The 27187-nt window shown below is 37.7% G+C and overlaps 1 protein-coding gene across 1 annotated transcript in view; it reads left to right on the forward strand.

Annotated features, from left to right (window-relative positions):
* The first annotated feature begins 2664 nt into the window (after positions 1-2664).
* Positions 2665-27187, forward strand: part of LOC150091532 (malectin-A) — a 100372-nt gene continuing 75849 nt past the window's right edge. Inside the window, exon 1 of the mRNA XM_090384404.1 lies at positions 2665-3058. Coding sequence (XP_090240530.1) covers positions 2684-3058 — 375 coding nt within the window. The 5' untranslated portion in view covers positions 2665-2683. The remainder of the gene's footprint in view (positions 3059-27187) is intronic.

Below are 27187 nucleotides of genomic sequence, written 5' to 3' on the forward strand. Positions count from 1 at the left end.
GGAAAGATCCCATCAGAATTCAGCGTGCTCAACCAATTCAAGGCCTTACATACCTCAATCAGATCACCGCGCAGGTGCCTAGTCTCCAGCTCCTGCTATTTGCACAACTTAAGCCTCTCCTGGTAAGAGGATCCCTTCATTCCCCTCACCAATCCTGTTGCCCTTCTCTGTACACGCTCAAGCAAATCTACATCCTTCCAAAAATGAGGCCTCCAGACCTGTACGCAGTACTCAAGGCGTGGCCTGACCATTGCCTTATACAGAGGGACAATTACCTCCTTTTCCCTGCTAGCATAATTTCTATATATCATTAACAAAACTCCATGACCTGCCCTGGCAGCCTGTCTGCATTGCTCAGAAAACTTCATATCTGAATGCACAATTACTCCCAGGTCTTTTTCATTTTCTACCTCCATAAGTGTAGTACCACATAGTTGGTACGTTTCTCTGGGGTTACTTCCACCCATATACAGTACTTTGCATTTTTCAATGTTAAACTTCAGTTTCCACTTCTCAGCCCATCTGCCCAAATTTTCTAGATCCTGTTCAGTAACACACTGCCATTACTGTCATTCACAACAACCCTGCCAACCTTTCTAACATCTGCAAACTTCGATACTAAGCCTCATATACCTTCATCAATGTCATTGATAAATATAGAAAACAACAGAGGACCTAACATAGAACCCTGTGAGACTCCACGAAGAGCAGCACTCATTGATTACCACCCTCTGTCTTCTCCCACTCAATGATCCTTTTATCCATTGTAGCAACTTACCCTTAATACCATTCTGCTCCGATTTGTACAATAGTCTTCCATGTGCAACGGTGCAAAAGCCTTCCTGAAATCCAAATATATCATATCAAAATTATTTTTTGCATCCAGTTCCTTTGTTACCACATCATAATATCCTATCAAATTTGTCAGACAAGACTATCCCTTAACAAACCCATGCTGTGTCTGAATTATTGCTGCAGTCTTGTCTAGATGATCCTGCAATGCATCTTTAACCAGTGACTCCATTATTTTACCCGGAACAAAAGTTAAACTAACTGTTATGTAAAGACCCATGTCACCCTTCGATTCCCCTTTGTGAATTGGGGATACATTTGCATATCTCCAGTCCGTGGGGACCTCCCCTGTGTCCAAAGATGCTCTCATAATTATGGCTAAGGGTTTGCTTAGTTGCATTGCCACCTCCTTTAACATAACTGGATAGATCCCATCCACCCCAGGTGCCTTTTTTATGTTTAAGTTCAACAATTTCTCCTCCATTTTGCTCTCAGTTATTACATAATCATTAAGCACCCTGCTACAATTTGATAACCTTCTGCCATTTTCAAACCTTAATAATTCCTCATGTGTGAATGTAGATGCAAAATACTCATTCAGTTTGTTTGCTATCTGAGCAGGATCATCAACAGTCGAACCATCGATGTCAAGTGGACCAATCAGATTCATCCCCTTCCTTTTAGAGTTTATATAAGTAAAGAAATCCTTGCTGTTTTTCTTAGAAACCTTTGCCAAAGATTTCTCGTAATCTGCCCAACCTTTTTTGTGACACTGAATGCAGGCTAGCTCATTACGGCCATACGTTTCTGTGTCGCCTGATAATTTATATGCATCCCATGCATTTTACTTCTCTGCCACGAGTCTCATTAGTTCATTTGAAATCCACCGAGTCAGCTAAGTCGACACATTAGATGGCCGTCTTCTGTTTTGAGAGGTTTCTGTTCGATGCACAATTACCTGGGAGTAATTGTGCATTCAGATATGAAGTTTTCTGAGCAATGCAGACAGGCTGCCAGGGCAGGTCATGGAGTTTTGTTAATGATATATAGAAATTATGCTAGCAGGGAAAAGGAGGTGATTGTCCCTCTGTATAAGGCAATGATCAGGCCACGCCTTGAGTACTGCGTACAGGTCTGGAGACCTCATTTTTGGAAGGATGTAGATTTGCTTGAGCGTGTACAGAGAAGGGCAACAGGATTGGTGAGGGGAATGAAGGGATCCTCTTACCAGGAGAGGCTTAAGTTGTGCAAATAGCAGCAGCTAGAGACTAGGCACCTGCGCGGTGATCTGATTGAGGTATATAAGGCCTTGAATGGGTTGAGCACGCTGAATTCTGATGGGATCCTTCCACTTGTTCAGATTACGAACCTAAGGGGGCATAAATTCAAATTAAGAAAAGACAGATGTAGAATAGATGTGCGGAAATTTGCCTTTAGCCAGCGGGTGGTTAATTGCTGGAACAAACTTCCATCTGTCGTTGTGGAAGTTGATAGGTTAAATAAATTTAAGGAGGAACTGGACAAGCAAATTGAGGGAATGGTGTGAGTTTTTATTATTATAATTTTATTTTTTTGCCTGATGCTGCATAAGTTCATACACTTGCTTTCTTGCATCACATGCCACTACTACCTACTACTACTACAATGAAGTTCGATTGTGTCTGTATCACTGTGTTATACCGGAATATGAAGAGAAACTTTTCTTATTATATATGGAGATATTATATATGACGCCGCGTAAGTTAAGGGAGATAGGTGGCAGCGCAACTTACGCGTGGAATCACTCGTTGCTCTTAACTCCTGTAGAACGAAGTTTGTGTTTGATGCTGTTGTGTTATAGGTAGCTGAAATGCTTTGGGTTTGGAAATTACCCTTATAATTTATTTTCAAGATGATTTTGTTAAGCTTATTTTATTGCTTTTATGGATTTGTTAAAGTGCTACTAATAATTTTTAGTTTACAAGTGTGTAATACTTCTGCCGGACTTGGTGAAGTGATATATGCTATTAATGCTGGCGGCGAGGCTCACGTTGACGTGAACGGTGTACATTATCGAAGGGACCCACTTCACGGAAAAATCGGAACTGCTTCAGATTATGGAAAACAGTTGGTTATTAGCCGAGCTTCACGTTCAGACCAAATTTTATATCAGACTGAAAGGTATCATCATGCCTCGTTCGGGTATGAAATTCCAGTAAACCGAGATGGTGATTATGTGCTTGTTTTAAAGTTTTGTGAAGTTTATTTTTCGTCCCCAGGAATGAAGGTAAGTAAAGTCTGTGCTGGACGGAAAAACTCATTTTTAGAATATATTATATAGTTTAAGTAATTTAACCAGTTGCGCTTTGATGGGGAAGGAAAATAGCGTTTTATGTAAAAAAAAAAAAAAAAAAAGTTTTCAGATTTCTGAATGGTTAAATCACCGTAATGCACACCACCATGTATAATCGGTATTTATACATACAGTAATCATTTTTTTTTTTTTTTTTTTTTTTTTGCGAAATGTAAATTAATATTCGCACCTCCACCTCCCCTTCACATGTGCGCTTAAAGCGACATCCAGTTTTAGTAGTTGTATATAAATACGTTGGAAAAAAGTCAGGACTTGCAGTTGATATACTCAGGATTATGCAATAATAGTTTCCTGTAACCTAACTTTAAAATATTAAATAACAGTGTCGTTTCTGATGCGGTGGGTGGAGAATTGAAGTGCAGTATTAGACTTGTTATACAATAATGATACAGCAAGAAGACATTGCTGTTTACATTGCATCTTATCATTGCAGGTGTGTATATATATATCTTAAAGTTAGTGGTGTAATTATAACACCACCAACTTTATAAGATATAGTCATTATTTCACTTGTCAAAATTCAGTATAGCTTTTTGGCCACAAACAACAATTGTTACATGTTTGTGAAATCAAATTCAAAGTGTCATACATTTGTGCATTCCTACATCCAGTAATTCTGTATGCTTTTGTTTGGATTCACGGCAAAAATACATTGTGCTCATACTAGTCTGTAAAATATTAATCCCTTAGTGGCCAAATAGTAGTAGTAGTAGTGGCATGTGAGAAAGCAAGTGTATGAGCTTATGCAGGATCAGCCAAAAAAAAAAAATAAAATAATAAAAAATCACACCATTCCCTCCAAATGCATGTCCAGTTCCTCCTTAAATTTATTCAACCTATCAACTTCCACAACGACAGATAGAAGTTGATAGGTTGAATAAATTTAAGGAAGAAATGTAAAACATTAAGCCCTTAGCAGCCAAATGCAGGATTTTCATAGTCAAGGCCAAAACATATACAGTAATACCCCGACTTATGCGAATTCAGAGTTACGCTGTTCTTGATTTTTTTCGTTTGGTGTATATCTAAAATTAGCTTACCAGTGATTTGGAAGTCAAATCATAAAGCTTGGGTGACAGCTTCCGTTTTTGAGGACTGGTTTGGTCACCACTTCATACCCGAAGTCGAACGTTATTGCAAGTCTAAACAGATTCCATTTAAAGTGATGCTTCTTATTGACAATGCACCCGGTCACCCTCCTGCCACCCTAATTAATTTCGACCCATGTGTAAAAGTTGTGTTTTTGCCTCCAAACACAACCAGCTTGCTTCAACCGATGGACCAGGGAGTCATCAAAACATTCAAGGCTTACTACACGAGGTGTTCGTTTGCACGTCTGAATGAAGCTATGAGACAAAATAGTGAGATATCTGTTAGACTTTTGGAAACAATTCAATGTTTTAGATGCCGTAAGAATCATTGAAGAATCTTGGGATGAAATTCACAAAAAACATTGAATGATGTCTGGAAGTAACTTTGTCCATTTTTTTTCAAAACCGAGACGAAAACAACGCCAGAAACTGATCATGTCGCTCATGTGATAGAAGTTGTTAATCTTGCCAGGCAATTAGATTTGGAAGTCAATGGTGATGTCAACGAGCTGTTGGATTCACATAGTTAGAAGCTGACAATGAATGAGCTCATAGAGATGCGTGAGCAAAACGTCACTGAACTATCCGACACTTCAGACCCAGTTCCACCAGAAAAACACGACAGTTGCAAGCTTGACAGAAGGTCTCAGCTCAATTGAAAAGGGCTTAAAAATTTTAGAAAACAGACTCCAACGAAGAACGCGTTATAGCTAAAAGCAAGGAATAAAAAAATTATTAGCTTGCTACAAAGAAATTCTGCGTGAAAAAAAGAACGCGCTGTGTCGTCAGACGAATTTGTTAGATTTTATGAAGCCATCGACATCGAAATAACCTTTTTATGTAACCCATTTATTTTTTACTACACATTTTGTATTAATATGTAGAAATAACTGCAATTTTATTAAATATTTTTCTTCTAAACTAGTGTTTTTGTTAGTCCTTGGTCCCAATTAAACAAAATTTATATGTATTTATATGCACAGTTGTACCCCAACTTACGCGAATTCGACTTAAGCGATTTTTTTTCGGACCCACCTATCGCGTAACTTCAGGGTATTACTGTACATGGTCAAGAATCAGTGGTTTAATTTCGTGAAATGGATGCACTGTATGTTGTTAATTGCATATCATGAATGTTATCCTGTTTAGCACTCAACAATTTTGTTGCAGGAGACCCTGTGCAGAAAAAAAAAAAAAATAAATAAATAAATAAAATAAAACATATGTAGGTAAATGGGCCTGCAGTAAAACCTTAAAAATTAATAAATAAAATAAAACATATGTAGGTAAATGGGCCTGCAGTAAAACCTTAAAAATTACAATGTCTATTAGGGATAGCTTGAAATAAAATTTAGACTAGACAAATTATTGTAGTGGATATATAGGTGATGTTGAAGTCTCTTTCTCTCTGTGTGTATAAACTTGCATCATTTGGTACTGATGCTAATACCAATATCCAGATTAAAAAAAACAGTGTATTGTCATTTTCATTATGTAGTCATTATGTTTAGCTCTTAGCAGTAGACTCTCTCTCTGTAGGCAACAGAATAATAAAATAAACCTTACAAATTACATTGTCTGTTAGGATTATTTCAGTCTAAATTTTAGAATTTGCCTATTGTGGCCTTCAGTTTTATATGTATTCTTGACCATTTTTTTTTTTTTTTTTAAATGGAAGTATTGCCTTGAAAGGTCCATGTTGATGAAGAGAAATTGGGCAGTAAGAAATTAGTGATACTGGAGTTTCAGAAGATTGTTTATTAGCAAAACAGAGAACTTAAAGGTAAGTAGCCGCCCCCTACATAATGGCGGTTTTAAGAGTGCAGTAGATAATTACACACTGGTTAGTTTGACTTCAGTGGTAGGGAAAATCAAGAAAGCAGTAAGTAAGAATTTGCAATACAGGGTAATATAGATAGCAGTGGTGTTCTCAGGAAACAGAGCGCAGTTTTGCAAAGGGAAAGCCTTGTGTAACATACTTGATTAACTATTTTGACAGTCACTCATGAGTTGAATGTAGGAGCTAATTTCAACATTGTTTATTTAATACTTTAATAAAGCATTTGATTCAGCCCTACATGAGAGGTTATTATATAAGCTGGAACCTGTTAAGAACCTAAGAGTCTTAGTTGGATCACAGGATGGCTTCAGGACAGGAGACAGTGTTGTTGTAATAGTGTTCTTCAGGGATTGGTGCCAAGACCACTCTTGTTTCTTATTTTCTAAAATGATATATATGTACTGTGTGATATCAAAATTTGCAAACAGTGTCGAGAATGATTAATGACAAGGTAATACAGCACTCCTTCAGGATGATTTGAATATGCTTTGCGGATGGTCAGAGAAGTGGCAGCTGTGTTTAACACTGCAAAATGCAAAATCTTTTGCTTGGGAAATAATCAAAAAATAGCTTATACATTTAGGACTGAATTAAAATTGGGAAGAAACAATTTTGGGAGTTATGTTATAGGCAGACATGAAGGTCTTTCTACAGTGTAGACAAGCAGCAAGGAACTTTTAGTGATGGGAAGTTCATAATCCCACTGTATAAGGCATTTGTGAGGTTCTACTTGGAATACTGTGTTCGAAATAAGCCTCACTGAAATAAAGATAATCAAGTTTCTCAAGAAGGGCCAGTGATTAGCAGTGTACATCATAAGAAATTTATTTATTGGTTGGAGCTTCCTAACTAGGTTACATATGAGAGGATCTGATTAAATGAAGGTGAGCCTTTCACCGCCAATATGAACAATACTATCACCTAGTATTGTTCATATTGGGGCTTCTTTGCACCACATGGCTAATACTAAATACAGCGATTTTAATACTAAAATGTGCTGTACACTGTTCATTTATCACTTTCATGTTCAGTTTTTGTGTTACTGTGTTGGAAGTGAGGTAATATGATAGTCATTCTGTTACTAAAGATATTTTGTTCTTATTATCCAATAAAAAATACGGTTATAAAGTATACCATTTTAAAATATTGCTTTCATTTTTTACAAAAATATTGTGTTGAACACAGTGCCATGTTGTGCCTACTTGTGACTCTCCCTTCCCATATACCCATTAGAGGGTTATTCAACATTAATTTTTTTGTATCATAGCACCATATTCATTAGACTTGAAAGCAATTTAGGAAGATAATGATAAAAAATCACTTTTGGTCACTTTTACTACCTTGTATGTTTTTCCAGTTATATTTTTTCAGAAGGTGAGAATTTACGAATAAAATTCCCAAATCAAAAATTAAGCAGAAGCCAGATAAATGGTAAAAATATATATGAAAACCGAATTTTGTTTGCTGGGAGCCAATCTTATCATGAACCACAAGGGCCTTAGTGAACGAACAAATAAAAATTGCATTTCACTAACAGCTGACGTCTGCTATGGGACTTAATAGCAAATGATGCAAGAAAGGTTATACAACATCAGCCAAAAAAAAAAAAACCTTTGCATATGATGTACTCACTCCCTTTAATAGTTTGCCTAGTTCTTCCTTGAATTTATTCAAACTACTCACTGCTACAACACCAGATGGAAGTTTGTAGTAATAGTAGTAATGGCATATGATGCAAGAAAGCAAAGTTATATAGCATCAGCCAAAAAAAAAAAAACAACACAGTTCACCCATCCATCCGTACCATCCAAGAATTTGTCTAGTTCTTCCTTGAATTTATTCAACCCATCCACTTTCACAATAACAGATGGAAGCCTGTTCCAACAATCAACACCTGCTGGCTGAAGGCAAACTTCCCCACATCTACCCTGCAACTATCCTTCCTCAACTTGAATTTATATCCCTCCATGTGGTCTCAGCAAGTAGAAGCATACCATTGCAGTCAGCTTACTCAGTCCATTCAAGGCTTTAAACACCTCATTCAGATCTCTCCACAGGTGTCTAGTCTCAAGATGCAATTTTCAGAACTGAAGCCTTTCTATTTAAGAGCACAATTTTCTCCCTTCACCAATCTGGCGCCTCCGTAGCCAGGTGGGCAGGAGCAGCAGTGCGTAGCACACGCTTCTTGATTAGACCGGGGTTCGAGCCCGTGACCACCAAATACGGAGGATGCGGAAAGGTCGGGGAATGACCACCGCATATCCCCGGAGCAATATGGCCTTAGTTGCTAATGCTCCTAAAAACCAAATAACAAATAACAAACTTCACCAATCTGATTGCCCTTCTCACCCATTCCAGCAGATCTACATCCTTCCTAAAGTGAGGCCTCCAGACCTGTATATAGTACTCAAGATGCATGGCCTTACACAAAGGGATAACCACCTCCTTATCCCTGCTTGCAAAGCTTTAGTATATCATTGACAAAATTACATGAGTTATTTTGGCAGCATGTCTACACTGCCCAGAGAATTTCATGTCTGACTGCAAAATTACCCCCAGTTATTTTTTGTTATCCACTACACTGAGTGTAGTAGCTCACCCTGATGACTGTAGGTAACCACCCTGCCTACCTTTGTATCATCTGCAAACTTAGACATTAAGCCTGATATACCTTCAGTATTATTGATAAATATTGAAAATAACAATGGACCCAGCACTGAACCCTGGGAAACTCCACTAATAACATTAGTCCATGAAAAGCATTAGCATTAATAGTATCATATGATGTAAGAAAGGAAGCCGATACAGCATTAGCCAAAAAAACCCCTTCCCATTTCACCTGTCCATTTGCTGAAAAAGTTTGTCCAGTCCTTCCTTGAATTTATTAAAGCTCAACTTCCACAATGACAGATGGAAGTTTTTTCCAGCAATCAATTACTCGCTGGCTAAAGGCAAATTTCTTCACGTCTATTCTGGAACTGTCTTTCCTTAATTTGAATTTATGCTCCCTCAAGTGTGTAATCTGGTGAGAGGAAGAATTCCATCAGCATTAAGCTTGCTCAAACCATTCAAATCTTTCTTTAATATAATGGGATAGATGAGATCCCATTCAAGATCATGAACCAGTGGAACTGGTTCATGATCATGCTCTTGAAGAGGGAGTGGCAGATCATCAGGTGCTCGGAAGAGTTTCTCACAGTATTCTTTCCACCTTCCTTTGATTGTGTTCTCCTCTGTTAAAATTTCCCTTTGGAGTTCTTAATTACATTAAGTTTTGGTCGGAACTTGTGTCTTAAGGACTTAATTACATCATACATCTTTTTAGTGTTGTGGTATTTGATTTTGTTACACTTTTGATTGATATAATACTGTTTGTCCTGACTTAAACAACGCTTGATGATTTTGCTTAGTTCCTGATACTCTTTGTTTCCTTGTACACCTTTTGTAGTTCTTCTCTGTTCAATAAGTTTAAAAGTGGCTTCTGTAATCCAAGGCTTCCTGATCGTTGACTTTTCTCTAATGTGTCTATTTGACATAAAGTAAAAAAGCACGTCTCGACTACTTAAGTTGTCGAGACCTGCTAATTATTGTAATGCTGATTATTGTAATTTTTCATTGTAGAGGATCTGCAATCTCATTATGGATTTAAAATAAACTTTGTGGGTTTTTTGAAAGTGGTAGTATAGGCTATTTTTGGAAATTTTAAAGGAATATTAAATTTTAGGAATATTATATATTTTATTTTTTAATTTAAGGCAAAAGAATACTCTTAACTGGGGTTTTCTTCAGGAACGGCTGCATCCAGGTGAAGTGTAATTCAGAAGGTGTTGAAATTGCAATTATATGGAAGGAGCACGAAGGAAAAAACCAGCTTTTGTTCTAAATATTTGCATGGGGAGTAATTGTAGGCATAAAGGGAGATGATATCCTGAAGCCTGATGGGCTTCATGACCGTATTTTATAGACTGGGGACGTTCAATTGCCATATATCAAAAACATGGTGGAGGGATGTTGAGTAGTTAAAAAAGAGGGTGAAGTAGGGTGGAGGGGAAAATTGTCCTGCCTCACCTCATTACACTTATAGTTTGGGAATTTGGAAATTGTAGATGTTTTTTTGGCGAAAAAACACTACAATTCACAATTGAAAATGACGAAATTAACAACCTAAATTTAACAAGAAATGCCACCAAAATCAACGACAAAAATATACCACAAACCTACAGATAAGGGGAATTATTTACATTTTGACAGCTATGACCCCTCTCTCACAAAAAATCAATCCTAATAGCCCAGTTCAACAGTGCTTTCAGGTATTCATCTACAGAGGATGAATGCAAACAGGAGATCGACACACTTAAGAACAGATTTTCCAACTGCAGTTACCCAAAATGGCTCATGAGTGGCACCTTAAATACAGCCGAAAAAAAACAGTAAAGAAAAACCAAAACGAGAAGCACCAAAAAAACAATGGATGGGGCTCCTGTACATTGAAACGTACCAACAACCATTGAAAAAAAAAATCTTCAAATATTCTGGAGTAAATCTAGCCTTCAGCAGGTCTAAGAAACTATGAACATACCCAAAAAGCTCAGCTATCAACAAAAAACAATAGATGTCAAACAGCAAACAAACTTAGTTTATGCAATTCCCTGCGCACTGGATTGCGATTGCATATACAGGCAGTTTTCGCTTTGAGTTCCCAGGTTTACAAGTTTTTTTATTTTTTATTTTTTTTCCAGTATCAAGTATCAACAAAATCGAAAATATGAACATTAATTGCAAAAAATAAATGTTAAATATTCATAAATACCGCATTTAAAACCACGCACTTAGCTATACAATACAGTGACCCCGTTTTACGATATTAATCAGTTACCATAGTATCGTGAAAATATCGTAATGTGAACCCAATAACACATTGTTTTTTGGTAATTCATTCCACGACCTCGGAAATTCAAATTTTTGCTATATAACTCCCTAAAAGGTTATAACTTTTTAAAAAAGTTAAAAATAACTTTTTAAAATAACTCCCGTAGTGTGAATTGTATTAGTTACCAATTCAAATCATTAAATGCGCTACACTTTCATTGTTATCATATGTTATAAGAACCAATTTTGAACGGCTTTGTGATATTTTTCTAAAGCACATTTCTGGAAGTCACGACCATAAAACAATAAAAACAATTTGCACCTTCTGGTTTATTGGGCTTTTCGGTTACTGCAAGCAGTTATAGAAGGGTAGTAAACTTGATGTTATTGCATTTGTGAAAATACCGATAGCTGGAATTGTATGGGTTTTTACATTATTATGGTGAAATATGTTTGCCCTTTACTGAAATGTTCAATCATATAAAAAACAAATTTTCAGAATCTTCTCTTCATTCCTTTTAAGCTTCGTAAACTTGTTACTCCGTGCAAATCGTGTTAGTTACAATTTGTGTGTTCCATTAAAAAATGCTTATGCATACTATTGAAATTTATAAAGAAAAGAAAAAAATTATCTTGGAAATAAACACCTCTTGAAGCATTTCTGAAGAAGACGACTCCTTGTGCAACAAACCGAGTGCCGAGCCAATAATGGGTGATCAACGAGTGTGCATTTAGCCAATGATGATGATGAAGAATAAACGTTCTTTAACATTTGTGAGTCATAAATATTTTCTATATTATTATAATTTGCTTGATTTTACAGGCTACGTTTTCATTTTTTTGGATAAATCAGTCATCGTTTAAACAAACTAATTAGCCAACTAATTTCATTGTTGATAATGTAACCCTTATTTTTAACATTGTCTACGGGAAATAAATTCCCACTTTAAGAGTTTTCACTTTTAGAGCGTGTGCTAGGAACGAATTAACTTGTAAAGTTGAGAACTACCTGTATATGCCTATATACAGGTAGAGAACGTCACTACATACAAGAATCCAAAAACATAAAAGCGGTTTAAAAGTAGCTACAAATAACAAAGAAAAAAACAGACCGAATGGGGGAAAAAATAAATAATAGTTCGAATTGGTAGCTCACCACTTAGACACAGGACATTACCCCCTCCTTCGAAAACGCGATAACAAATATCCTATAAGTTCAAGTTTAAAAACAGAACATAATTCTCCCCCCCCCCCATCCATGACCTCTACTGATGGGGACGGGTAGTCACGCACCCGGATTTCTGAGTGAGAAACCCCTTTCTTTCCCTTTCCTACCTTTTTTTTTTAAATTGTAGATTTTAAAAAAAAAAAAAAAAAAAAATCTACAATTACTACTCAACACCCCCCCCCCCACCATGCTTTTGAAATACGTCAGTGGAATGTGCTATTGTGCTATAAAAGACGGCCTCGGCATGTATTGACCCTCCTTTCAAGATGGTATTAACGAAAAGCCCCCATCGGGCTTCAGGACATCATCTCCCTTTATGCCCACAATTACTTCCCATGCAAGGATTTAGGACAAAAGCTGGCTTTTTCTTCGTCCTCCTACCATATAATTGAATTACACCTCACCTGGATATAGAAATTCCTGAAGAAAACCCCAGGTAAGAGTATTCTTGCCTTAAAATAAAATATATAATATTTCTATAATTTAATATTCCTTTCAAATTTCCAAAAATAGCCTATACTAACCTTTTCAAAAAAAATCCACAAAGTTTATTTTAAATCCATAATGAGATTGCAGAACCTTTACAAGGAAAAATTACAATAAAGCATTTGTCCGATTTTACGAAATTAGCAGGTCTCGACTACTTAAGTTGTCTGTCCAATGTGTTTATTTGCTGAATCCTTAATAATGCTTTTTGTATTTGCCCACATTTCCTCAGACAGCATATTGTTATCTTGTTCTAATAGAGCTTGAAAACGATTGCCTGTTTCAAACATATAATCTGGAATCTCGTTTGGAATATTTTCTACATCCAGTCGTCTAGGGAAAACCTTATTCATGATCTTTTTCAGCTTCAGCTTGAGAACAATCTGGAGTAGCCGATGATCACTGCCACAATCTGCTCCAGGAAGTGTTTTTGCTGTGATTACTTTGCTTCATAAGGATATAATCAATCTGATTCCTTGTTTTATGATCAGGAGATTTCCATGTGTAGAGCCTTCTCGGGTGCTGCTGTGACAGGACTGTTCAGATGACAAAATTCAATAACACTTTCACCCCACTCGTTTCTAGTGCCAAGACCAAACCTACCACATTCCGGACTAGAAGAAACTATCCGGAATGTGGTAGGTCTTGCCTACTTTTGCATGAAACTTGATGAGTTACAATTTGAAGTGTTATACAGAAATTTTTTCCATTGTGCCACCAGGCTTTCACACTCAAGAGCCACAAACTTTCAAACACCCCTTGTACAAGGGTATACACTTGAGGTCACTTTATTAGCTACATTAATGAAATCACTTTATTAGCTACATTATTAGTAATTTATTAGCTACAAATGATCACTCCTTCCATAACAGTCACATATTTGTACCATACAATACAAAACAGGTTGGCAAATACATAGGAATGCTCTGTGTATATACATTTTGATGCAAGAATGGAACAACACAAAAGATTTTGTATTAGTCGTAACAAAATAATGCAGCATCAGGAAAAAAAACCACTTATCATATAAATTGTTAGTTCCTCCAACAGTGTTTCTAGTTCTTTAAATTTATTCAAATTGCACCCTTCTATACAACCAAAATAATCCGCCACCTGCTGGCTGAAGGAAAATTTCCACGCATCTGTCCTGCAACTTCAGTTGCTCAGTTTGAATTTAATTTATGCCCCCTCATGTGTAGTCTGAGCAAGAGGAAGGATTCCATCCGCATTGAGCTTACTCAGTCCATTCAATCTTAAACATTTCAATCAGATCTCCTCGCATCCAGTCCCCAAGTGCTGCAGTTTGCAGAATATAGCTTTCTTGGTAAGGGCATCCTTTTGTTCTCCTCACTATCTTGTTGCTCTTCTTTGCACTCATTCCAACAGATCCACATCCTTCCTAAAATGAGGCTTCCAGACTGGTATGCAGTCTGGAAGCCTCATGTACTCAAAATGTGACAGCCATTGCCTTATATAATGGGATAATCACTTCCTTATCCTTGCTAGCAAAATTCCTGTATATCAGGGACAAAATACCATGATCTTTTCTGGCAGCTTGTCTGCACTGCTCAGAGAACTTTATGTGACTCTTATCCCCAAGTTCATTTTTATTCTCTATTACCGTGAGTGTGATACCACATGGTATGTTAATCTGGGATTACTGCTACCCATACGAAGTACCTTGTATTTGTCAGTATTAATTTCAATTGCCACTTCTCAGATCATCTGCCTCATTTGCTTAGATCTTCTTGCAGTAGTATATCCTGATTACTGTAATTACCCACCTGCTAACTTTTGTATCATCCAAACTTTGGTCATTGAGGTTGTCACAGACATTCTCTCAGATATGCCAGACAAGCTGTACTTGCTACCTGGGAGTCTAAAACGCGGATGGAACTGATATTCGGGTGTCATTCAAGTCAAGTAGACCCAATTTCGGCGAAGTCCGGATGGTTTGTGACAGCAGAATCATCTGCTTGCACCTTTAATATAACTGGATATTAAAGGAGACAGCAAAGGAAGTAAGCAAACCCTTAGTCATAATTATGAGAGCTTCTTTGGACTCAGGGGAGGTACCCATAGACTGGAGATGTGCAAATGTGACCCCAATTCACAAAGGAGGATCAAAGGCTGACACAAGTAATTATAGACCTGTGAGTTTAACATTTGTTCCAGGAATATAAATGGAGGCACTGGTTAAAGAAGCACTGCGGGATCATCTAGACAAGACTTCAGTTATAGCTCGGACACAACATGGTTTTGTTAAGGGAAAGTCTTGCCTGACCAATTTGATTGGATACTATGATGTAGTCACAAAAGAACTGGATTCAGGGAATAACTTTGATATTATATATTTGCATCTTAGAAAGGCTTTTGATAATGTTGCACATGGAAAACTGCTGCACAAATTGGAGCAGTGTGACATTGGAGGCAAATTGCTGCTATGGGATGGTTGAGGAGAGAAGACAGAGTGGTAATCAATGGACACAACTCATCGTGGACTAATGTTATTAATGGAGTCCCTCAGGGTTCAGTGTGGGGTCCATTGTTATTTTCTGTATTTATAAATGATAATGATGATCGTATATCAAGCTTAATGTCCAAGTTTGCAGACGATACAAAGGTTGGCAGGGTTGTTAAGGACACTACTGATGCTATGCTGCTGCAGCAGGATCTGGAAAGGTTGAGCAGATGATCTGAGAGGTGGCAAATGAAGTTTAACATTGACAAATGTAAAGTACTACATGTGGGAAACAGTAACCCAGAGCAACGTATCAACTCTGTGGTACTACACGGACAGTGGTAGAGAATGAAAAGGACCTGGGGGTAATTGTGCAGGCAGGTACGAAGTTTTCTGAGCAGTGCAGACGGTCTGCAAAAATAGCTCATGGTGTCTTGTCAATGATATACAGCAGGCCCCTGTTATAACGCGAGTGACTATAATGCTGTCACAGATCACTATAACGTTCTTTTATAGATTGCATTTTTGGCATATTTAATGAAATCGTTTCATTTGATGCAGTCGATAGCTTGAAAATGAATAGCAAAAGAGAATTAAAACTTTTCCCACGCCCAGTGAAATTTTCTCGCACGCTAATTTAATTGCAGTGACTTGTTATGTAGTACTGAGATCAACATTTTAAAAAATGATCAAGTGTATTGCTTGTAATATTTGCGTTATATGCATTTATCTGAAGTCTAGTCATCGTTCAGTACCGTATTAGACATCATGCGAAACGGACATTTTACTTGAACATTGTATCATAATTAATGCAACCAATGCAGTTACATTTTTGAAGAATTAATAATGGCTGATAAGAATGAGAAAGCAACGTCTGAGAGCAGCATGAAGACTATAAATGTAAGAAAAAGACTGAATTTGAAAATTAAATTAGACGATTTGAAGCGAATTGATTCCAGTCAAAGACAAGCGGATGTGTGCCATAATTTAGGACTTGCAAGTTTAACTGTAAGAACAATTATAAAAAAAATAAAGAATTAATTTTAGCAGTGCGAAAGATAGCTGTACCACTGCAAGCAACTAGGGCTAGGCCGGCTATAGGATTGAAATGGAAAGACTTAACTAATTTTATTGAAGATAATATCCAATGCAGAATTCAGTTAAGTTAAATATTATTAAAAAAAAAAAGAGAGAGAGAGAGAGATTAGCCAATATGATGATCTGAAGAAAACTCACCTGAAAAAAATATAAAATAATGTGGAACCATTTAAAACTAGTAAGGGCTGGTTGAATAGATTTAAAAAATAGGGAGAAGCCGCAAGTGCAGGAGCCGAAACTTTCAAAAAAGAAGTTGTTAAAATGATTGAAGAGGGATATTATGTGTTATACTTCTCAACAAGTTTTTAACATAGATGAAGCAGGACTTTTGTGGAAACGAATGCCTAAAAGAAGTTTCATATTGAAAGAAGAAAAAAACATGCCAGGTTTCAATACGGCAAAGGATCGGTTGACTTTATCGTAGGGTGGTACTGCTGCAGGGAATTTAAAATTGATACCCTTTTTGTTTATTTGGAAGAGGGCCAAAGTTCAACCCAAAATCTACACATTTTTCATGATTAAATTCATTAATTAAATTAAATCAATTAGATCAATTAAATTCATGATTTTAATTGGAATTTTAAGTTTAATTTTGATACGTAAGTAGCTACCACATCATTATATGCGTATGTAATGCAAAATATTTTATATGTACAAATATTTGAATATTAAATATTTTGACCGACATTTGTGCATCTTTTCACTACCGTTTATTATTGATTAGGAAATATCCTATGGCACCGACCGCAACTCACAAATACATATGTTACATTATGGGAATGTGGCGCTCGCTTAGTGCTCTGTTTTTATGAAACGAATTATCAGCGTTAAGCGGGGGTCACCTGTACAGGAATTTTTCTAGCAGCGATAAGGAGGTGATTATCCCCTTGTATAAGGCAATGGACAGGCCCCACCTTGAGTACTGTATGCAAGTCTGGAGGCCTAATTTTAAGAAGGATGTAGAGCTGCTGGAACAAGTACAAAGAAGGGCAACAAGATTAGTGATTAGAACAAAGGGTTGCTCTTACGAAGAAAGGCTTAAGTTTTGCAAATTACAGTGTCTGGAGACTAGGCACCGGCGAGGTGATCTGATAGAGGTGTATAAAGCCTTGAATGGTTTGAGCATGCTTAATGCCAATAGGATTCTTCCTCTTGCTCTGAATAATCACCTGAGAGGGCATAAATTCAAATTGAGGAAAGACAGATGTAGGATAGATGTGTAGAAATATGCCTTTAGCCAGCAGGTAGTTGGTTGGTGGAACAGACTTCCATCCCTTGTGGAAGTTGATAGCCTAAATAAATTTAAGGCTCAGCTGGACAGGTATTTCGAACGAACGGAGGGGTGAAGTGGAAGTTTTTTTTTTTTTTTTTTTTTGGCTGATGCTGCATAAGCTTGCTTTCTTGCATCATATGCTTATGCTAATGATGTCCCCCCCCCACTTTTCCTTACTATTGAATACACCATGAATTGTCTAACTAATAGAGTAAACTTATCTGTGAAAAGATCTAAACCTTCCAAACACTTCCTAGTTCATTTCACAAATATACGTGGTCTCAGTTCTAATCTCAATGATGTCCATTTCCACTTGCAGTCTGCCAAACCCCACATACTTTTTCTGACAGAATCTCAGTTATCAGTTGATTCAACTCCTGCTCATCTCAGTTGCCCAAATTATTTGCTGTATGATTCCTTTCACTTCGAAGGTGGTACTTGTGCATATGTCCGTTTTGATATTCCCTGTCAGAGACTTGGTAATTTGGAATCTCCTCTTTTCGATCTTCTCTGGTTAAAATCTCTCTTCCTCATTGTGTCAAATTCATCTGTTGTCTCTACCATTCTCCGAATTCCACTAATCACTTGAAGCTCTGACTTCCTCTTTTTGCAACTTGATTCTCCAGTCCAACTTTACTAACAGGGAAGTAATTTTCCTTGGTTATTTTAATGTTTACAACTTCAGCTGGCTTCCGTTTTCTAGTCACACCGACCCAGCTGGTTGAGATGCTGAGGCTTTTGCAATTTCTAATGACCTTGCACAGATTGTTCATTTACATACAAGAATACCGGGCAATCCCCCCAGCCAACACGATCGAAGTGAGTTGTCATTTAGGTTCCTCAGATCACAACTTGGTGATTGTCTCTTCTCCAATGGAGCCTTTATCTCATGGCTATTCCCAACCTCATATTGTTTGGCATTACAAGAATGCTAAATGGGATGACCTGCGAGATTTGTTTTCCTTGGTCGGATTACAAACTTGTGAAGTCAACATTTGCTCAGATCGTGTAAGTGAAATTATTCTTGTAGGAATGGAATCCTTTATTCCATACTCCACTTTAAAATCTCGTCCTTTATCTAAACCTTGGTTTTCCAATAAATGTGCTAAGGCTGTTCAAGAGAAGAACGATGCATATCGTAATTGGCTTGTTTCCAATTCTTCAGTTTCATTTTCTGCTTACACCAAAGCTTGCAACAATTGTAAAGCAGTCATTAATCAGTCCAAACTAGATTTTAAACAGAATAAGAGTAGATAACTTCCTAATGTTTCTTGCCCTAATGGTAGCTGAGCATTCTGGTCTCTTTTCCAAAGGTGTTGGCTGCAACTTTTGCCCATCTCTGCTCCCACATCTCTCAAAACCAGATGGTTCTGTTGTCACTTCAGCCAAGGATAAAGTGGACCTGCTAGCATCCTATTTTTCTTCCAACTCATGTATTAATGATCTTGGTAAAACACCTCCTGCCATTGCCAACACGCTCCATTCAATGCCTCCTGTGGTCGTCCGTCAAAAGGATGTCAGAAGGATTTTGATGAATCTTGATGCTAAGAAAGCTCCAGTTCCCGATGGTATTTCTCCACTTGTTTTCAAAACCTGTGTTCCTGAACTTACTCCTATTCTTTGCCACCTTTTTCACTTTCTTATTCCAAAGGTATTTTTCCTTCTGCTTGGAAATTTGCTCATATCCAGCCAGTTCCTAAAAAGGGTGACAAGTCCCTCCCGTCCATTTATCATCCCATTGCAATTACTTTTTTTTTTAAAGTAATGGAGAAATCAATTAATCGCCAACTCTTAAACTACCTAGAAACCTTCCGTCTGATCAATGATCGCCATACTGGCGATCATTGATCAGACAGAAGGTTTATTTGTCCATAAATACCCATTTATGGACAAATTCAAGAAAAGTTTGGTGAAACACAAGCAGTTGCTCTTGACATCTCAAGGCTTTCGATCGTGTTTGGCATAAAGGCCTTCTAAACACGCTTCCCTCTTACGGTTTACCAACTGTTTTTGGTAATTGGTTATCCTGTTTTCTCTCTGATCGCTCACTGAGGGTGATGGTAGATGACTCTCTGTATTCTACCTTCTCTACTAATGCTGGTGTCCCCCTAAGTTCAGTTCTTTCCCGCACTCTTTTCCTCTTGTACATTGATGACCTTCTTTCGTTGACTGGAAATCCTAATCATAGTTTTGCCGATGATAGCACATTGCATTCCACTTTCCATTTTGAAAAACCTTGCACTGCTCAATCAGTTTCAACTTCTTGAATATCTGCTACCAATTCCTTAAATGCCGATCTCCAATCAATTCTCCAGTGTGGCAAAGACAGCTTAGTTAATTTCATTCCTTCTAAAACTCAGTCTTGTCTTATATCTAACACAAAGGATTCTTTTGCTCCTATGCTATCTTTGGTGACACTCTGATTTCTAGGCAAAATGATATCTCTTTTGGGGATTACCCTGACTTCTAAATCTCACTTGGCACAAGCATATTACAAATATTGCTTCTTCTGCATCTAAAAAACTTGGTTTTCTCTTTTGCTCTCGACATTACTTTTGTTCCAAATAGCTGTTCACTCTGTACAAATCGCAAATCCACCCTACCATGGAATATTGTTTCCACACCTGGGGCGGTGTCCCCAAAACCTCTCTCAGGCTTCTAGATTCCATTCAGAAGAAGGAAGTTAAGTTAATTAATGACTCCTCTCTAACAGAGTCTATCCACTCTCTGTCTCATAGACATACTGTTTCTGTTGCATATGCCTTTTCTACAGATACTTCCATTGGCACTGTTCTTCTGAATTGGCTTCTATAATTCCCGCTCTCTCTTTCAAAACAGTCCGAACGCGTGCTGCCACCAGCCAACATCCATTTTCTGTCCAACTTCAAAGTCACAGAACCAACTTTTCATCTTCCTCGTTTATTCATTCAACTGCCATTTTCTGGAACAACCTTCCTTCACACGTATTTCCTGAAAATTACAGTTTACAGAAGTTCAAGTCTAATGTCGACAGATATCTTCTTTCGTCTTCTCAACCTCCAACCCAAGCATGGTGCTAAGTACAATCGGTTCTAATACCTCTCGTTTGGGGTTTTCATAAAAAAAAACAAAAAAACTTGTGCATTAAGCCTAATGTCTTCATCAGTATCATTAATAAATACCGAAAAGAACAATGGGCCCAGCACGGAACCCAGGAGGAATCCCCTAATAAGAGTAGTCCAAGAAGAGCAGTACCCATTGATAACCGCTCTGTGTTTTCTCTCTCAGCCTTTCTTTTGTCCATAGCAGTAACCTGCCTTTAATGCCACACTGCTCCAATTTGTATAGCAGTGTTTTATATATCAAAAGCAACAGTGTCAAAATCTTTTCTGAAATCTAAGTATATGACGCCAAATTTTTTTTTCATCCTTTGTTACTTGTCATAGTATCGAATCAGGTTAGGTTAGACAAGTTCTCCCCTCTTTACAAATCCATGCTCTGATTGCAGTATAACTGAATTCCTGTATAGGTAGTCCTGTATTACTTCTTTGGCCAGTGATTCCGTTATTTTTCTTGGAAGTCAAGCTAACAGGTCTGTAATTACAGTCGGACCTCTCTTTAACGAACTTCCATATAGTGAATTTTTCTATGTAGCAAACCTTTTTGATTTCCCCTTGGTCATTACATTAAAAATAATTTCTGTATAATGAAGAAAATTTCCATATAATGAACTGATTTCGAGAGATCCGGGTACACATTGTTCGCTCATCTGGCCTTTGAGGCAATAGAGCTGATGCTGTAGAAAGAACGAATTAAGAGTAAAAAAGATTACGAATTAATCTCTTTAGCTTTTAAGAGCTAAGGGATTAATTCCACAAATTAAGAGCCAAAACATTTTACAATTTAGTGGTGCCTGTAAAACCCTGCAGGAGGAAACTGGCCAACCACGACACGGGATAGAAAAAGGTGGAAAGTTTCGGGAGAGGCCTTTGCTCAGCAGTCAGTCAGTGATGACTAAAGAGAAGTAGTAAAATCTATATATCCTATAGTGTCAGTGCGGGTAGCACAGTGATATCCTCGCCGTCCTCCCCACACTGGGTGGAAAAGGCCCCAGTTCAAATCCTGTCGATGACGTGAGGAACTTTAATGGGAACTTTTTTCACTACATGACTGAGGTTAGTCAGTCTCAGGCGTAGATAGCAAGGTCCCCCCCCCCAGAAAGTGGGTTTTTTTGTCCATTAAAACAGGCAGATTAACCATAGAACATATGCAATTAACAGACAAAATAAATATATGGGTTGATGTAATCATTTATGGATGACCCTAATATATCATAATTTGTATAGATCCTATACTCTACTATACTGAGAAGTCGTGGTGGTCAACTGCTATATTTGTGTCCACAGCCATTGGCAAAGATTAAGGCATATTCCCGACGCGGATAATACGCCATGGTCATCCTGTGTTCTACTATTACACTTTATTAGAGAATTAGGAGAGAGTGATTTTTCTTTATCTTGGAAATTTGTCTGTTTTGAAGAAATGAGTCATCCACACTTTCACTTAATTTCACCTGTCTCTGTTTACATGGGTGTTACAAGTGGTCCCTAAATCAGTTTTATTTTAGCTGCTGTGCAAGTAACCTTACAATGTCTAAGTGGAAATCCTTGAGTGTAGTGGAAAAAGTGGAAGTGCTTAATAGTTTAGATCCATGTGTTAAAAAAAAAAATAAATGCTTTAAAATTTGGTATCCCTGTTAAATTTGGTAACCATTCTGAAAAACTGTGTTTTGAGTCTTAAACTGTTTGAGGAAACAGGACCCAGTTAGAAGCATGTGAAAGTATGCTTGTATGAAGCTGTAGATGAAACTTTTTAAGTTAATCTGGTTCTAGACCAAAAATTGCTGATATCAGGGCCATTAATAAAAGAAAAGGCTATGGACTATGTATCTTTTCTCTGGTATAAAATATTCCAAGCCAAATTTAAAAAGCGCCGTGGCTTACTCAAAAAAGTTATTTCTGATGAAAGTGGAGTTACAATCGAAGAAGACTATACCCATTGGAAAGAAACAGTTTGAAAAAAAAATTTTAAACAGTGGATTTTAAATTTCAATATAAAGATGACGAAAGAAAACAGTAAAATCGCGTTGATTGTCAACAACTGCCCTGCCCAGCTTCACTCGGTAATTTTGAAACTTATAAGTGTGAAGCTTGTTTTCTTCCCTCCGAATACCCCTTCTGAACTGCAACCAATGGACCAGGGCACTATCAAGAATTTGAAAATGCGCTACTGAAGGTGCATTAGAAAAAAATTATACTGAGAGTAGAAACCAACCAACCTATGGATTCTGTTAGAGATTTGCAGTTGTGCATATCAAAGTGTGAAGTCATATGACAGAAACAACGATTAAGAATTGTTTCACAAAAGCAAGTTTTGCTAAAATTCCAAGTAACAGCGATGAGAAGGATGAAGTACTACAAGACATTGAGCAATCTTCAGAAGCATTCAAAGCGATGTTCGAACAGTGGAGAAATTGTTCTTGACAAATTTTTAGGAGCTGATAATGATGTCATAGTTGCTGAATATCCGAGTGACTCCAACATTTTGGAGCATATTTAAAGAATTAGTGACAATATCAACAATGAGTTGGATGAAAATGAGAGCAACAAAGGGAACGAGGGCAATAGCAATGTGAAACCTTCCAAACAACAGACGTTGGCAGTATTTGAAACTTTGCGTCAAGGCCTTCATTGATTACCACTTTCTGTCATCTCCCACTCAACCATCCATTTATCCATTGTAGAACTTATCCTTAATGTCATACCTCTCAAATTTGTACAGCAGTCTTCCATATGCAACAGTATCAAAAGCTTTTCTGAAATCTGAGTATATGACATCAAAATTATTTTTGACATTCAGTACCTTTATGACCATGTCATAGTATCCAATCAAATTGGTCGACAAAACCTCCCTTTAACAAACCCATGCTATGTCTTAACTATTACTGCACTCTTGTCTAGATGATCCTGCAATGCTTCTTTAACCAGTGACTCCATTATTTTTTCCTGAACACAAGTTAAACTACCAGGTCTATAGTTACTTGTATCACCATTTGAACACCCTTTATGAATTGGTGATACATATCCACACCTCCAGTCAATAGGGACCTCCTCTGAGTCCAAGGAAGCTCATAATTATGGCTAAGGGTTTGCTTTCTTACTTTGCTGCCTCCTTTAATAAAACTGGATAGATCCCATCCACCCCAGTTGCCTTCCTTATGTTTAACTTCAACAGTTTGTCCTCCACTTTGCTCTCAGTTATTACAAAATCATTTAGCTCCCTGTTAGTTTGATAAATTTCTGGCATTCCCCTCATTGAATAACTCCTCATGTGTGAATGTAGATGCAAAATACTCATTCAGTTTTAAGTTACCTGAGCAGGATCATCACCAGTTGAACCATCGATATCAAGTGGTCCAATCTGATTCATCCCTTTCCTTCTAGAGTTTACATAAGTAAGTGGCGCCTCCGTAGCCAGGTGGGCAGGAGCAGCAGTGCATAGCACACGCTTCTTGATTAGACCTGGGTTCGAGCCCGCAACCACCAAATACGGAGGATGCGGAAAGGTCAGGGAATGATCACCGCATATCCCCTGAGCAATATGGCCTTAGTTGTTATTTGGTTATTAGGAGCATTAGCAAAATAACAGTTTACATAAGTAAAGAACTGTGCTGTTTTTCTTTGCATCCTTTGCCAAAGATTTCTTGTAATCCGCCTTCGCTTGCCTAACCTTTGTGACTTGATTAGAGACTAGCTTATATCTGCCATAGGCTTCTGTGTTGCCTGTTAATTTATATGCATCCCATACATTTTTCTTCTCTGCCACGAGCCTTATAAATTCATCTGACATCCATTTAAGCCTGAACCTTTAACAGTATTTCTTAGTTGGAATGAAGAGCCTAATAGCCTCCAAGATTAAGTCCCTGAAGGCTTCCCATTTAGAATTCAATGTTGGTAACATCATCATTTGATCCCACTGTACAGAATTTAAAAACTGTCTGAGACCGTTGTGGTCACCTTTACGAAAGCAAAAGCCCATCCTTTTAACCTTGATGGTAGTTACATCTTTAAGTAATTCCCATAGCAGTATATTGTGATCACTGTCACCCAGTGGTTCCTTTATCAAATCAAGAGTATTACTCCCTCTAGTTGCCTCCTGAACATGCTGCTGTAGCAAACAATCATCCAATAAATCCAAAAAAACTCACACACTAGTTAGTGTGTGAGTGTGACCAACCCACAAATTTCAGTCAATCTCTGGGAAATTAAAATTCCCCATTATAAGACACTCTGATTTACTGTCCCACTATTTCTCTGCACAATTGCTCATTATACTCATCAGATTCATTAGGCCTATAACACACAGCTACCCTCATTTTTCCTTTCCCAGTGCTTATGTCAAACCAAACTGACACAACATTGCACTGACCATCTATGTCAACTGGATGCACTTCCTTAGATTTTGTTTCTTAACTAACAGCATAACCCCCTCCTCCCTTCATGTCCTGTCTATCCTTTCTGTACACATTGTACTCCCCAAATTTCAATTCTGCACTGCTTATGTTTGTGTGATACCACGTCTCTGATATCTCAACAATATCTGCCTTTGATGTCTTGACTGGCACTTCAAGCTCATCAAATTTATTAACTATACTCCTAGTATTGATATACATGCACCTGTTTCTACTCTTAGTTACCCTAACACACCCATGTATTTAATTGTTCCACTATGACTCCCAACAGTCCTGGAAATCTCCATTGCCTTGCTTTCCATGCTGCTGCTCATTCTAATAGAAGCAGTGCAAGAATCACTTTTGCCTCTGTCGGCAGCCAGTGTTAACCTTTTAGTCTGTGTATCCCCCCCAACCCACCAGTTTATCCAGTTTTCCAACCCACCTAACACTGCCTTCATAGCAACAGCAAATATTCTTGCACCCTTTCTATTTAAGTGTATCCCATCCCTGTAGAAGCAGTCTCTCCTGTCAGCAAACACCGACCAAGCTGAAAAAAATTCTACCCCTTGAGCCTTGCACAATCTCTCCAGGGCTGAATTGATCGACAAGGCTCTCATCATATACTCCCTCCTATCGTGTCTGGGCAGAATTTCAGACACTTTCACATTCAACCCCGAACTCGTGACTTTTTTTCAACATTGACCTATACTTGTTGATTAAAATCTGCAGATCTCTTACTCTTAATGTCATTAGTTCCAACGGGTACAACAATATCAACTTTTGTTCCCTTAAAAGATGATATCTGCTCTACAATGTCATCAACTTTTGCACCTGGCAGACGTACCCTAACTGTGCAAAAATTTGGCTTCAGCTAGACAGTAATTAATTTGGAATAAACTAAACTTCTCCTTAGCATTGTGGAAACTGGTAGTTTGAATAAACTAAAAGGACCTGACCGATTAGAAGGAATGGGCAAATGAAGGTGCTAAAAGTCCCCCTCCCCCCTCTTTTTTGTGGTGCTGTATAAGTTTTGCTTCCGTGCATCATTTTGCAAATACTAATACTAAGACTTTTTCAAAAATTGTTAAAAAGGAGGATATATCTATATGGGATGATAATCCCAAAGACATTGTGGAGGCGCCTCCGTAGCCAGGTGGGTAGGAGAGCAGTGCATAACACACGCTTCTTGATTAGACCGGGGTTCGAGCCCGTGACTACCAAATACGGAGAATGCGGAAAGGTCAGGGAATGACCACCACACATCCCCGGAGCAATATGGCCTTAGTTGCTAATGCTCCTAAAAAAAACCAAATAACAAATAACGACATTGTGGAGAAGGGCACTTTGGAACTGGTACTATACAATATTACTTCAGCATCCAGGAATAACAGCAGACTGAAAGGACAAATGGGCAGAAAAAACAAAATTTTAAAAATATAAACACTTTATTTTCTCTGCAAATGAAGAAATCAAATGTGACCCATTATAGAATTATCCTTCAATAAATTAATAATGTTCATTAGTTGACTAAAAGAAATTGTCACACTGGAAATAGAATCATAATCATTATTGTAAAGATCAATAAACAAGAATCCACACCAAATAAACTTCAATTTTCATTATCTTATTCCATTCATCCAAATGAAGGTCAGGTACAATTTTAGAATTCACATTAGATAATGTGAATCCATCAATAGTGTTAGTGAGCACAAAGTTACTCTACAAGCCACACAGCAGTAAACTAACCTGGCCAACTTCCTGGCTTCGATTGGTCTTGAAATAAACCCTCTCAAAACAACCAGATGTCAGACGTACCCTAACTGTGCAAATCATAAATCATAACATCACTCTACTCTTAAATGGTCAACCCATACAGAAAGTCATAAGGATCTAGGAATTACCTGGGACAACAAGTTATCCTTTGGGGAGCATTTTACTGCCACAAAGAAGAAGACCCTTGTTGCCCTCTGGTGCTTAAGACAGGAATTAACTGGGGTCCATAATGCTCAATCGGTGAAAGAATACATTGTTGGGTGCATTGCTCTGGTTGCCTTATAAGCAGGGCTGTGCCAAGCCATTTTAGTAACTGAGGAGCACGGCAAGAATGAAAAATTGCACCCTATTTGTTGTTAATGATAGGCAATTATTTAATGTACTCGGAACAGAAGTTAAACTAACTGGTCTGTAATTACTCGTGTCACCCT

Source organism: Mastigoproctus giganteus, chromosome 1, assembly GCF_048544385.1.
Source record: "Mastigoproctus giganteus isolate SK-2022 chromosome 1, ASM4854438v1, whole genome shotgun sequence".
Lineage (NCBI taxonomy): Eukaryota > Metazoa > Arthropoda > Arachnida > Uropygi > Thelyphonidae > Mastigoproctus > Mastigoproctus giganteus.